The following is a 14,653-nucleotide window of genomic DNA, read 5'->3' on the forward strand; positions in this document are numbered from 1 at the left end:
ATACTATAACAAAAATTGTATGAAACAGTAACATTACATCATCTATGTCATTTTTCCAATAATTTAATATCATGTTAGTATTTTAGTCTAGAATTTTAATATTTTCATCCTGAAAAAATCAAATTCAAATGAAAATCCTAAAATTCAATATGAAAGTATTGACATGACATTAAATTATCAGAAGTGGATAATATCTCCATTTCATATAAATTTTCTTCATTGTACTAATTAGAAAAAGAGATGATCCATAATACAAGAATAAAAAAACATGGGGTCAATAATAAAATAATTATTATAGCATACCACATATCTCTGCAGCTAGATTAGATCCCATATTATCAGAGAAATATACTTGCATTCTTGCAGCACTAACCGGATGATATGAAAAAAAGACAAAAAAAACATCCAAAATTCTTTTTAACTGTCAATGCTTGTTCCATATCCGCTCTACGAAAATGAATAAGATCGTCAGTAAAAAGGAGATGAGAGATTGCCGAATGCCGATCCTCATCTAGAAAATTGAATTGTAACCCATTCTTCTCTTTCTACTGCTTGAGAGATTAATTGTGTTAGCCTCTCCATATCAAGTACAAATAAGTATGGTAAGAGTGGATCTCCCTTGTCTATCACCACGCTGCGGCTTGAGCTCCTCTGTAAGTTCACGGTTCCATGGAATTTGCATGGTTGAAGAAGAGACACAGTTATGATCAAGCGGATAATTTTCATTGAGAGATCAGTCTCTCTCATGAAATTTTTCGAAAAATCTCACTTGATTCTATCGTACTTTTTTTTAGATCAACCTTGATGACCATCCATGATGTTCTTTCTTTATACAAACGCATAGTATGAATAACTTCTTGCACCACTATAATATTATTATAAACACTTCGATGGCAATAAAATTGACAATTAAAATTGGTTTAACAATGACAATAACATTTGACATAAGTGGTCTTAACCGGTTAACAATTGTTTTAGTGATCACTTTAAATAAGACTGTACATAGACTTATCATAGAAGTTTAGGTCCTTCCACCTTGGGAATCAATACTATAAGCGTTTGATTTAATTCAGGAGGACTCGGGCCACCTCAAAGCGCATCCAAACCAGCTGACAAATTTGATCCTTCACAAGTACCCATTGGGATTGAAAGAAACGAGCTTAAAATCCATGAATAAATGGGGCATTTAAGGGCGCCATGCTAAACAAGGTTTTTCTCACCTCCTCCGAAACACTGTTTTCCAAGGCCGCAAAGTCTTCATCTCCCAAAATAGGGAAGCTGTTGCGCAAAGGGAACTCTCCTGAGAACGAAACCTCGAGGGAGTATAGCTGCACAAAAAACTTCACTGCGTCAGCTTTCAAAATTTCACTTTCATAACACCATTCACCATGATCAATCTTAGTCCTCCAACAAAATTGAAGGCTTTGCTTAATTATGTGGACCATTCACATATTTAAGTCTTGAAAAGGTTCAAAGACTAGATAAGGTGGTTGGTTTAATTGATGTAACTGTATAGTTAAACCATTAACTAAGGGAAAAAAACTAAAAATTAAGTGGTAAAGAAATATAATTTGTAAAAAAAAAATGCATGTTTGAAATTTAAAGATTATTATTAGAAAAGATAATCAAGAATTCCCAACATAAACCGTAAATAAAGATGAAAGATATAAATATATATATTTCTATTTCATAAAATTGTGAATTTCTAAATTCTTCTAACAAATACGAAACCCATAATAAATAATTAAATGTAAAAGATCAAAACTTGTTTTATAGCATAAATTACCAAAGTAGAAACTAAAGCAATTATGCATGTTAGCATTGTAACAGTTGCACAATTTTCAATCATTTGGGAAGTCTATTTAACGTATAATTTGGCATTCAGTTTTTCTTTATTATTATTTCACTTGCAAAATTACATCTATAGATGGCTTATAATAATATGCTTTATATCATACCTGCATCAACCATATCCTATTCACAAAATCTTTCGCCAATATATAATTCAAACATACACTTCTTCATCAGCTTTGTGCATCTTTTCTGGGACAGGTTTGAGGTTTCTTGGGTGCACGTCCATGCAAAGCCCATATTTCATGAACAACGTTAATGACATCTTTTGCTCTACCCGGTGCCCTGCCGCCACTGTAAGTCGATGATGGAGCAACACCGCCGCGGCTATTGATTTCATTTGAAGATAAGCTAAATCTTTTCCTAAACAAATTCGGGGTCCCGCGTTGAATGTAACAAATCTATACGAATCCTTTGGCTCGAATTTTTTGCCGTCTTCGGATAACCACCTTTCTGGTTTGAATTCCAGGCAATCTTCACCCCAAATGAATTTCATACGACCAGCTGAATATATAGAGTATGTCACGTTTGATCCAGCAGGGACGAATGTCCCATTAGGCAAGACATCATCTGCTATTACATGCTTTGAGTCTTGTGGCACTGATGGGTAGAGTCTTAATGTCTCAGATAGTGCTGCTTTAAGGTATATTAATCGGTCAACTTCTTCGAATACAAGGGGTTCATTTACCCATTTGGAAGTATCAGTGCCACGTGTCTCCATCAAAACGTTAGTAATTTCTGTGATGATCTTTTCTTCCACCCTTAAATTTTGACTGACTAACCAGAAGAACCAGCATAGTGCGACCGAAGTCGTGTCACGTCCAGCTAAAATAAAGTTTAAAGCCACGTGTCTAAGGAATTCATCTGAGTAGGATTCCTTTTTTTTCATGAAACGGGACAGCAAGTCGTCGTGTGGGATCTCACCTTGATGCTGACTCAGCAATTCAAGCTTGCGTGTATTAATGATTTCGGATAAGAATTTATCCATGTGGTCGAGGCTTCGGGTCAGCTTCACTTCCATTCCAAGCCCCAACCATTTTTTCAGCTTCCATATGATTTCGGGCAAAATAAATCGCTGGAGCGTGGCTTCTGTGGCTCGATCAAAAGCCGTTGCGAAGCCGTTCTCGGGAAGCCCTGGAGATGCCGTTTGAGGATCCTTGCCAAATGTCAAGCCACATATGTTATCGAAAGTGAGCCGAAGCAACAGGTCCTGAAAATCAACCGGCTTCCCTTGGAGCTGAGCCGTCTCAAGAATCGGGCAAAACCGCTGCTTGATGGCCCGGTTAACCCACCGCGACATGGCTTGGCGAAGCGTCCTGGTGGTAAACTCCAACGCGGCAGTCTTACGCTGGAATAGCCACGTGTCACCATCAGAATTAAAGATCCCATCACCAAGCAAATCATGAAACACAGCCTGCCAAAACGGCCCCTTGGGATAATTGTCGAACCGGCCCTTCAAAATATGCTCCAAGTTCTTCGGATCGCACGTGACGGTCACGAGACCTTGCTTCCGAGCCAAAAAGGGAATAGCAGCGATGCACGTCTGGTACGTGCCGCCGCACGCTCGTAGGTTGTCGGCAATCCACTCATGCATACAATTGGAGTTCTCAATGAGCCCCGGAAGGCTGCCCAATAAAGGCCAGACACGTGGTCCATTGAGCGACCGTGCGATGAACTTGAACCATACTAAATAAACCACCACGGCTGATAGGATCATCAAAGCCACTGATGCATCCATTTGATCAGCTTTGTAACACTCTATATATAATATATGAGTTGAAGCTGTTAATGCACGAACATGAGAGCTCTTAAATTGAAACGACAATGGCGAAAAATAAATAAAACCCTAAATGTACAGAAAAGGGAGAAGAGACGAGAAGCCTGTGAATGTGTGAGTGAAAGAGAAGACAAAAAGGGTTATATAGAGAGGAAATAACACAGAAAGCCAAAGCATGCAATTAATATTTGCAGCTAAATTTGTTGAGAATATCTCTCTCTCGCTATCCCTTTCGGTCTTTCAAACTGACTGATTCCACTTTTTTCTTTTCTTTAGTATTTTATTAGTGCATGGACCTGATTAATTCAGACTGTAAATGGAAACTCATAGCCTTTAATGGCCGACTGGGGTCGTTGGAAAAAGCACAACCCTAAGCCACCAGATTAGTCGAGCTTGAAGCAAGTATAAATTAAATACCCACGTAGCCCCACTCTCAGAAAGACAGAGAAGAAAAGGGGTCACCTAATTTTGCAGGAAGAAGCTTGTCCTTAAATTCCAACCATTGCAGCAGCTAGCATTGAATGAATGTAAACGGGAACAATAAGATTGGTTGAGCAACCATACTCCTTACATATGTCGATATATACATACTATTTTCATATAAGCATTAAATTGATAAATTTAGACGTTAGTGTTTAAATATTTTATCAATTTATTTTTTAGTTAAATTTGACTTTTAAAAAGAATTAAATTTGAAAATTAATATTTTCTAAAAAATTCTAATTATTATTTTTAACCGAAAAATTAAATAAAATATTATAATTTTTAAACTTGAAAGCCGAGTGTAATCCACATGTACCCTATATTAATTTTTAAAGCTTAATGAACTTTTATATTTTTATTATTTTTATAAATTTTAAATGATTTTGTTGATATGGTGACATATAAGACAAATAGTACCATGTCAATATATATCAATATGAAATACACGTGAATTGCCACGTATGTTGTCACACCAATATTGTTAAAAATTAATATTTTAGTTAGCATTTTCATTAAGAAAAATTGATTTGATTTTTTTAAAATACTAATGGCTAAATTTAGCTAAAAAGTAAGGGTCAAATGGACAAAAATGTAAATGTTAGGGATCGATTTATCATTATACCTTCTATTTGTATATAGATTAAAATATGCCATAAGTTATTATACTCTTCACAAATATGAAATTTATTCTTTGTACATTTCTTTTCAAAATTTAATTCATTTACTTTTTAGATTTCAAAATTGATTCAATTCTTAACACTTTTAAAATTATTTTGTTAATTCAAGTTTAAAAAAGTCATATTTTTAATTATATGGCTATCAAGTGAATTTTTATTATAAAAAGTCCAGCAACAAATTTAACAAAAGAAATTTAATGGTGTTAATAATTGGATTTGAATTTTAAAATTTGGAAAATAGAAATATTAAATTCTTGAAAATAAAAATAAAATGATTAAATTTCAAATTTATGACTTGAATTTATACTAGCAGTTATATTTTATATTTTTATGATTTTTATAATTTTAAGTGTTTTACCATGATGCAACACGTGGCAAATTCTGATTGATTAAAGAAGACGATCGATTTTTTAACAGCGTTGGTGCTTTGGGGTGAACCCGAACCATTGTGCAAAATTCTTTGGGTTAGCAAACGGAGAAAACCAGGATACTTTAGGGGCAATTTGTGTATTAAACTTAAAAAATTACTAAAATTTATTAAATTATATATTAAATATTGCAATTATTTAAGTTCTTTTACCAATTTAATATATAAATACTACTCATTTTACCAAATTAAATTAAAATTTAACCAAATTTATCAAACAATTTGTATTTTCTATAAAAAAGTTCAAATTAAAAGAAAACTTTGGGACAGAAATTAATTTAGACAAGACTAAAATAAAATTTTAATAACCTACAAAGATTAAAATAAAAATTTTAAAAATTTAGGAGGATTACAAACAACATTATTAAAACCGTACAAGACCATTATGATAATAAATAAATAAAAACAGATAAGGTTTGAAGCTGTTGGTATATTAAAATATTATTTATTTTTCAAATGAAATTTTCTATATAAATATTTCATATATTTAAATTTGAGACCTGCAAATTTTTAATAATTTGGAATTTTATCCTCTAATCAGTTTTTATAAATAAATATATATATAGCCTAATATTTCTTTTATACAAAACGGGATAATACTTTAATTTCTAATCTTTTTTTTAAATAAAGTAAAAAGTAGAGAATCTCGAAAATTCGAAGTTAAAATTTATTTTATTCAAAAATATAGTTTATTTTATTTAGTTATGAATACGATTACTAAAGGAAATTTTTATTCCAAATTTGACAGTATATATTAATAAAAATTTACCTTTAACTAATTCTTTTAAAAATAAAATAAAAATTACGCATAGTAAAATAATATATTGACAAATGGCAGATTATAAGCATGCCACCTAGAAATTGTTTCCTTTTGTAACTTCAAATTGTTAGTGTATATATATTAAATTTGAGATGAATTATTATTAATTTTTGCTTTTATAACTTACTCAAATTCTTTTCAATTAGAAAGTTTTTAAATAATGGTAATTAATTAATTTTAAATAAGATTATTTAACGAAATCATTTCAAGTTTAATATAAAATTAGTATGGTTTCATTTGTGCTTTGTGTTGAGTTGATTATTTATTTTTAATTAAATTATAGTGTAAAAAGTTATAATATGCTCAAAGTTATTGTAAATCTTCATACTTTTATTTTTTGGAATTTAATCCTTTTAGTTTTTGAAATTTTAAATTTAGGTTATTTGTTAATACCGTTAAAATTTTTATGTTAAATTTGTTGGTGTGACATTTTAAAATTAAAAAATGTTATTTCATTGATATCCATGTAACAAAAAATTGTAATGGACTTGAACTTAATAGAAAATTTTTAACCGTGTTAAGTACAATTCTTAGAAATTCACATAAACATTTTAATTAGAATAAAATATTTAGATTAATTAATAACATTTGAGGGACTAAATTATGTCAAAATTAAGATATAAAAATTAAAATTTAAAATTGAGCAATATATAAAGATCAAAATTGAAATTTAATCATTATTGTATAATCTTAAAAAATAGAGATTAAAATTGAAATTTAGCTATTATTTTCTAGTATCAAAATAAAAGAAAAGAAAAAGAATATGAAGGTGTCTAAATTATGTAAAAAATTAAAATAAAAAATTAAATCTTAAATTTAAATAAAATTTATGAATCAAAATTAAAATTTAAGTATACTTATATAATCTTTAAAAAAAAGAGATTAAAACTGAAAATTAACTATTGTAAAAGGAAAAAGGGACAAGAAGTCCTTAGGGGTCTTTCTTTTATACGTGGTAGTATACATTGGATTTACTTATAAGTTTAAAATATTTGATTTTATCCATGTAACTAATTACTTGTCTTCGTCTTTTTTTCATAACAAAGAAATCTTGATTCTACTTTAAGTGACATCTAATCGACTTTTGTCAAAGACCTTCACTCTACCTCTCTTACTTAATATAGTACTTAATCGATGGGTCCTATTCCAAAATCCAAACTTTTAAAATCTAAACCCTTTCTACCAATTTTAGAGTATACTTATTTATGGGCCAAGCTATTCATTTAAATTTTAAAAAAAATAGACCTAAAAAATGAGTTTAGACAAAAAATTAGGCACATGTAAAATATTGGTTGGGCTCAGGCTTTGAACATACAAGGCCTGGGCCTAGCCTGACTCGACCCATGTTTTAGTTTGTAGTATTTTACATTATGTTATTTTTATATATATGATGTAATTTATGAACACATTAAAAATATATATACTAAATATATAATACTACTCTAATGTAAATATTAAAATAATGTTAAAATGATTATAAAAATTTTCAATAAATAAAAAAGTATAAAATTGTTACCTATTAAAATAAAATAAAATAAAATAAAATATTTTTTAAAAAATAATATGAGTGGCTTAAAACGAACTTGGTTAGTATTTTACAAATATGAATGAATTTGGGCAAAATTTTAAGTATACATTTTAGGCTGAATTAAACTTGACAAAAAATAAATATATTAATATTATGCTTAGCCTTAGCTTGACTTAATCCATGAGCACATCTACTCCAGAGAGCGAGATTATTATTTTTTTCAATAATACTTTACAAATAGAGGTGATGTCAGGAAGGTTGGTACTATCCTTGGCCTTCTAAAAATAAAAGAAATTCAATTTAATCTTTTAAGAATATTAAAAATTTAAATTAATTTATGATAAAATTATATTTTAACCCTTTAAAATATAAAATTATTATATTTAGTCCTTTTAAAATAATGAAATTATAAATTAATATACGATGTCTCAAACATTTTATAATTCATCTCAACCCTTCCTAAAATATTTTCTTACTTCACCCATATTTACAAACAATGGTTTTATTTATCCTTCACCATAGTTGCATCACCAAAACTGTCACTTCCGCTCCCTTCAATGAACATTAAATCTCCTTTCCCTTATCCACCCTAAGTTTTTACCGTCTACATTTGTCTCTTCCTTGATTGACCGCATTCAAAGAAGGTTATTTTCTTATTCCAAGTCTCCAATATGGAACCATAATTGCTCTTGATAAAGCATAGCATTTTCTTGGGATTTGATAACACCCCATGATAAAATTATACATTTAGCATCTTTAAAAATAATAAAATTATACAAACACTAAAACTACATTTAAATCATTTCAAAATTTATAATTCAATTTTAATTTAATTTTTTTATCTTCAATTGCTACTAACTAATGCAGCCAACAATTTTAACTTCTTTAACGAAGAGGAGGTTATATTATTTTTCTTTGGTGAATTATAAAACAAGAGTAAATCTCCAATAACAACGTGACTAATACGATTAATACTATTCAAATTCAGATCACATTTGAAATGATGAACTTATGTTTAAAAGAGAAGATTGCATTATTGATTCAACCTAAATTTACATATTTTTATTTGTGCATTAATTTTTCATATTTTATTTTAATTATTGATTATTAAGTATTAACTCCTGTCATTCTTATTAAAATATTATAACAATAATAATTATTTATCGAACTAACATGGATCCTAAATTATTTATTAAATTATTATGTTTAGAACTGTAACTTTGATTTTTATAATTTTTATATATACAGGGCGATTTAAGATCTCAATTTCACAAAGATTCTCTATTTAGCGAAACTGAAATCATCATAGAAGGTCCACTCTAAGCATTTTCCGTCTCTAAAAACCCTCCTCCAAGAAGAAGGTGAAGCAAACAATCAAGGCAGAAACTTTGTTTGTATAACAACTTTGTTTTCTTCGACCATTATCTCTAATGGCTCTCCGCAGTTACCACGACAGAGACTGCTCTCACCCTAACAACTCTTCACAGTTCACACTTCCACGACTCAAATTTTTTGTTGTAAACAATAATTATATTATATTCAAAATTATCAAATTTAAGACCAAAAAGAAGAAATGCATCCCCATTTCACGAGGTAACTTCTCAAAGGCAATTTACGGCAACTCATTAAAGACATGGAAAGGGATAAAAGCCAGATGGACCAAACATGTATGGTTTCAGCACTTGAATGTCCTTATCATTTGGCGGGGAATCATATTTGACAGGCTTTGTCAATATTTTAAGCTTTAAACTCACCTAAAACACCATACCAGCATTTAATGTAATCAAGCCCTTTTAGGCAAGGCTGGCTAGGCTAAGTCAAGTCCTAACTACCCCAAATGCCATGTTGATCTTGCTGGTGCAGGACCGAACAACACATGGATGAACTGCTTCTTCAAAACTTGTCCAGCTCATGGTTTTTTTTTTTTTGTTATTGTTCCATCATTGCCAGTCACATGGATTTCTTCTGTCAAAGCATGGAAGAAAAAAACAGAACAAATTTCAATTTCATTTTAAATGAAATCAACAGCTAAGTCCATGGAATTGGACTTTAGTTCATCATGTTACCGTCGACTGTTTACAAATTCAATGTCAAAACCAAACCTAAATCTACAGCCCTTAATTAAGCTCACAATTAATTAGATAAAATGTAATTATTGCTAGTAAATATTTATTTTCGGATTTTTTATTTAGAAATAATAAATTTTATTTTATGAAATCGTTTAATTTTTAAGAATCATGAATTTGGATATCGAGTGTATTTTATTTTTGTTATAAGACTTATTTTTATTTCCTTCAAATATTTTGAGTAGACTTAATTTTTTTAACATATGTTGTCATGTGGCATATTGTTGGGGATAAAAAATTGAGAAATTTAACACACAAATTTAACGTGAAAAACTCTCTTAAAAGAGGATAAAAATCACAGGTAATGATAATTTTATTATAATAGTAAAAAACAAAAGAATACAAAAGATGAAAATCAAAACTAAACCTCGTAAACAAAGAACTTTAAAAATGTAAATACAAAATTCTCCAAAAGTGTTATGAGTTTTAATATTTTAATTAGTGTGTTTCCTAAATTTATAAAAGAGTTTATTTATTTTGTTTAACTTAACTTACAAACAATCTTTTATTTTATTTAATAAGAATTTGAATTATACAACTTTAACAAATATACACAATTTTCTTTAATCAAAATAAATTAAAAATTTGAAAAATTTCAAAATAAAACACCTCCAACAAAATGTCCGAAAATAGAATAAATTTTAGAAGACTGAACCTTTTAACGTTTTCTAACAAATTCACCGACCTCGTAAGATATTTTTTGACAAAAGACACAAAATATGACAGGTATTGGTCATGGTTAATAAAGAGTCAGGTATTAGTCAGTGTTAGTCTATTGTACAGAAGGTCAAATATGTAAAGAAATCAATTTGGGGCAGCTTGACTTTGAGGTTGTTGTACTTTTTTGAAAATTTAAATTTAATTGTAACTTTTAAATATTGAGTCCCTGTATTTTTTTATTTATAAATTTTAGTCTTTTCACTTAATTTTATTGTTAAAATTAACGGTATTAATGGTAAAATAATTTTTATCCCTTAATATTTATAATTTTTATCAGTTTGGTCATTACCATTTAAAAGTACATTAAAATTTTAAAAATTAATTTCATTCATATTTAATATATATACAAATTAAAAAATTATAATTTTAAAAATAAAAAATAAAATAAATTTTAAAATATAAAAAAATCCAAGATTCAATGTTATCTAAACTAGACCAAATAAACCATTCGAATAAGGAACATATTGACATATCGATCCGACAAGAAGTAAAAAATCAATTGACCTCTGAATTGGTACAAACTGACTGAATCAAGCTAAAAATTGATTGAACTAGCAGTTGAACCGATTTCAAACTGGCCTATCCAATTAGTTCCTAAAATGATTGGTGATTTCAAGCAAACAAAATATTAAAATTCAAAAATAAAAATTATAAAAATCGGTTCAATTGATTTTTAGCTTGGTTCAACTAATCCATACAGATTCGCGAGTCAACTAGTTTTTTACCTCTGACTGGATCGATACCCAAGCTAATTATTGGTCCAATCAGTTTGATCCAGTTTAGATAACATTGAATTTTGAATTTTTTTATTTTTAAAAATCTATTTTTTTTAATTTTAAAGGTTGTTTCATTTTTTTTAAAAATTATAATTTTTAAACTTTTTTATTTTTTTGTTTAAAATAAGAAAAGAAAGGTATGGACCAATTTGATAAAAAATCATAAATTTTGAGGACTAAAAAAGTTTAAAATTTTAAAAACTGGTAGATCCAGAATCTGTACAAACTGGTTGAATTGTGCTAAAAAATAAGTTAAATTGACAATTGAATTAATTTTTTATATTTTTTTTAATATACTTTGTTTTTTTTTTTTAATAATTTTCCTTTGAACTGATTTGGTTGATCGTTCTAGGAACCAATTGTTCAAATTAGTTTGAATTTAGTAGTCGGTTCAATCAATTTTTGTAGCTCAGTTCAATTAAATTGTACCGGTTCATAAATCAATCGGTTTTTTACCTCTCATTAAACTGATATCCCAATCGGTTCCCTATCCGAGTGGTCAATCTAGATAAGATTGAATTTTGAAAATTTGTTTATTTTTTAAAATCATTTCTACTTTTCATTTTTATTTTTAGAGAGTTTTATTTTTATCTCATAATTTTTATTTTTCAAAAACATTATAACTTTTTAAAAATATATTTTTATTTTATTTAAAATACAAAAAAATTATTGGACTACATCGAACTGATTTTCTTACACTGATTTTGTTTTTGCAACCCTCTTACCATTTTTTTCTACTTTACTTCTTCTTTGTAATTGAATTTTATGTTTTATCTGAATTTTTTCATTATAAAATTCATCTAACATATTTTATGCAAAATATATAGAAAAGAACAGAAAAGTTACTTTTAAGAAGTAATAAAAATAAATTTTGAATTTGGAGATGAGAAAAATCAAAGTCAAGGTCAAAAAAAAAACTTGTCAGAATATAAGTTTTATCGAAAAATTAGATTTGGATGAGTTTTTCACGAATTTTTAATCTTTTATCATCGAGTTATTGAGTAAATGATAAAATAGAAGAATATGTTTACAAGTTTTATGTTAATAAAAATTTTATTAAAAATTATTACATGTCACAAGGTAATTGACTAATTTTTTGAATAGCCAATGTAATTTAGGTAATGAAAATAATTTATGTACCATTTAAATAAATTAATATAATTTCGGTACCATTTGTATATATATATATATATATATATATATCACTGTGCCACTTTGTTGTTTAAGCTAAACTTAAACTACTGAAATTGAATATTTAGAAATCTGCAAACATTCTTAATGGTACGACCTGATTTATATAAAGAAAGACATAGTGTAGTTGCAAATGCTGAAGCCGCCGTTCTTGATAAAGTAATGCATACATGCAGAGTGAAGCTCACTTAAATGATTGTCATTGCCAAAAAGGCAAACTTCTAAATTTCAAACACCCACCAATATTTGCCACTGTTATTTTCTTCACAAGTCAGAATACTGCTACTGCCATTAATAATAATGCTTTCTCTGCCTATAACATAAACTGCACATGTTATGTTACTGTTTGGTCTAAATTAAGAGGAAAAGGGTTCCATATGTCAGAAAAACTCATCCTCCGCGGCTTAGCGAAACATCATATAATTTTTAGACAAAACCAAGAAAGAAGATCCTAAGCCAATCACAAACGCAACAGCAATAGTGGCAATTCAGTTAACAGAAAAGGCTTGCATCTTCTTGTTAATGATTCAATATTTAATTAAAAAAATCTGTTGTTTGATATAATGAATTCGATCACCAAGAATCAAATCAATAGCCATAAAACAATTACAAGATACAACACTGTCCTATAATTACAACAGCTAGCCAAAGGATCAAAACCCTCCCGTTGAACCTTGCCAAACCTCAACAGCTTGCTGATCCTTTCGGGTTACAAACATCTTGTTTCCACCAAATGCCAAGTTGGTTACCTTCAAGCCTCCCATTGCCTTCACTCTCCCCATCACATTCTTCCTAAAAACCCTACCCTTTAATCGACCCCCCGAACCCACCGCCACCTCCGACCACAACTCGATATCCCCTCCTTTACTGCAAAACACTTGATTCCCATGGCTCTCGATTTTGCACCCTAACCCTTCTTTCTTCCCATTCACTACCTTCCTTCTATTCTCAACACACATCCATGGATTACTATTATCATTTGCATCATTGTTCACAGCCCCTAAACACCTCAAATCCGCATTCAAAACCTCCCCAGAGCTCACTCCAACCTTGAAAAGCACATTCATATTATCCGAAACACAAACATCGGCAAAGCAATCGACTTTCTCCTTCAATTCAAAGGCTACATTACCCGACCTTATATCCCAGAACTTAATGTTCCCCGATACACCCGATAACCCACTATGCGACCCGGATGCCATGAGTAACCCGTAACCCGAAACCCATCTCAGCTTTGTAGCTGGGATGGCTGAATCGAGATCAGCCCCGAAAATCTCATTGCGAGCAATTTCAATAACAGGGTTCAATGTATTCATATCATAAACCAGGATTGAATTGGAGTTTCTCCTACTGGATTCGAAGCTAGTAAACAAGAACTCGCCTGATGAACCGATTGCTTGAACCGTGGAACCGGATCGGGTCGCGTTCTCCCAATTGAGAACCTGTTTGACGCGTCCTTTTTGGAGATCGAGAATCTGGAGCCCCGAAAAGTCGGTGGCCCCGGCCGCCGCGATATCCGGGGAAATTGCGAGCAAGGAATCGATGGCGGCGAATTGGGTCAAAATCGTTGACTTTCTTGTCAGCGACCAATCGAAAGACGTGATCTTGCTACCGTGGGAAACATGCAGGGACCCAAACGGCGTCGAGGCAATCGCAGAAGGGGTGTCGCGGCCGTTTAAGGGTAATTCAGACGACTTCCGGAGGGCAAAAGCGTCAAAGTGGGAAGGGTCGCTTAAAGAGCTAGTCAAAAGCGACTCAACGCCGTAGAATCTGGACTCTTCGATGAGGTCCCGGAGGTCAAAGTCTTTGACTTTCGAAGGAAGGGTCCCGCTGCGGAGGAGGGAGAGGAGGAGCGGGAACTGACCCGGGTCCCGGTCCACGAAACGATCCGAACCCGTTTCCGCAAGTCGATAAAGAAGGGATTTGGGACCCGCTTGGGTTAGGGTCTGCTTGGTCGTTTGGAAAATCCGACCGCCGACATTAATCGACACGACATTACTGTTCAACCCCGGTTCTGTCTCCAAACAACAAATATCGAATGATGGCATAATTGTCTCAGGGAAAACCTTCTTACCTTATTTTCAAAACACAAAATTTGAGCAAGATTTTTTGCGAGAGAAAGACAGATGGACTCTAATTTTGAAGGGAGAAGGAGATGTGGGCAATAAGGTAATATAAGGCGGGCAGGCGTAACAGTGACGGATTATGAAATCTGAGCATTTGAATGCATATTTGACAGAAACTGAATATTTTATAACTAAACACCTGAAACTGATG

At 30.7% G+C, this 14,653-nt stretch overlaps 2 protein-coding genes across 3 annotated transcripts; both read right to left on the reverse strand.

Moving 5' to 3' along the window:
* Positions 1 to 820: 820 nt before the first annotated feature.
* Positions 821 to 3,772, reverse strand: LOC108471061 (cytochrome P450 86A22-like). Of its 2 annotated transcripts, XR_008276141.1 has the most exons (3): positions 1,959 to 3,772; positions 1,221 to 1,328; positions 821 to 1,124 (listed from the first exon to the last, which is right to left on the reverse strand). XR_008276141.1 is itself a non-coding variant. In XM_017772632.2 (2 exons), the coding sequence occupies exon 1, from the start codon at positions 3,587 to 3,589 to the stop codon at positions 2,006 to 2,008; it is 1,584 nt and encodes a 527-aa protein (XP_017628121.1). In that variant the 5' UTR covers positions 3,590 to 3,772; the 3' UTR covers positions 821 to 1,328; positions 1,959 to 2,005. The 2 variants fall into 2 exon arrangements, 1 of the variants encoding a protein (XP_017628121.1); XM_017772632.2 differs by having other exon boundaries at positions 821 to 1,328.
* A 9,137-nt stretch (positions 3,773 to 12,909) lies between these two features.
* LOC108472917 (BTB/POZ domain-containing protein At5g41330-like) lies at positions 12,910 to 14,598 on the reverse strand. The gene has a single exon (XM_017774483.2). It carries the CDS (start codon positions 14,422 to 14,424, stop codon positions 13,030 to 13,032), a length of 1,395 nt encoding a protein of 464 aa, XP_017629972.1. The 5' UTR covers positions 14,425 to 14,598; the 3' UTR covers positions 12,910 to 13,029.
* Positions 14,599 to 14,653: the final 55 nt, after the last annotated feature.

This window comes from Gossypium arboreum, chromosome 12, assembly GCF_025698485.1.
Source record: "Gossypium arboreum isolate Shixiya-1 chromosome 12, ASM2569848v2, whole genome shotgun sequence".
Lineage (NCBI taxonomy): Eukaryota > Viridiplantae > Streptophyta > Magnoliopsida > Malvales > Malvaceae > Gossypium > Gossypium arboreum.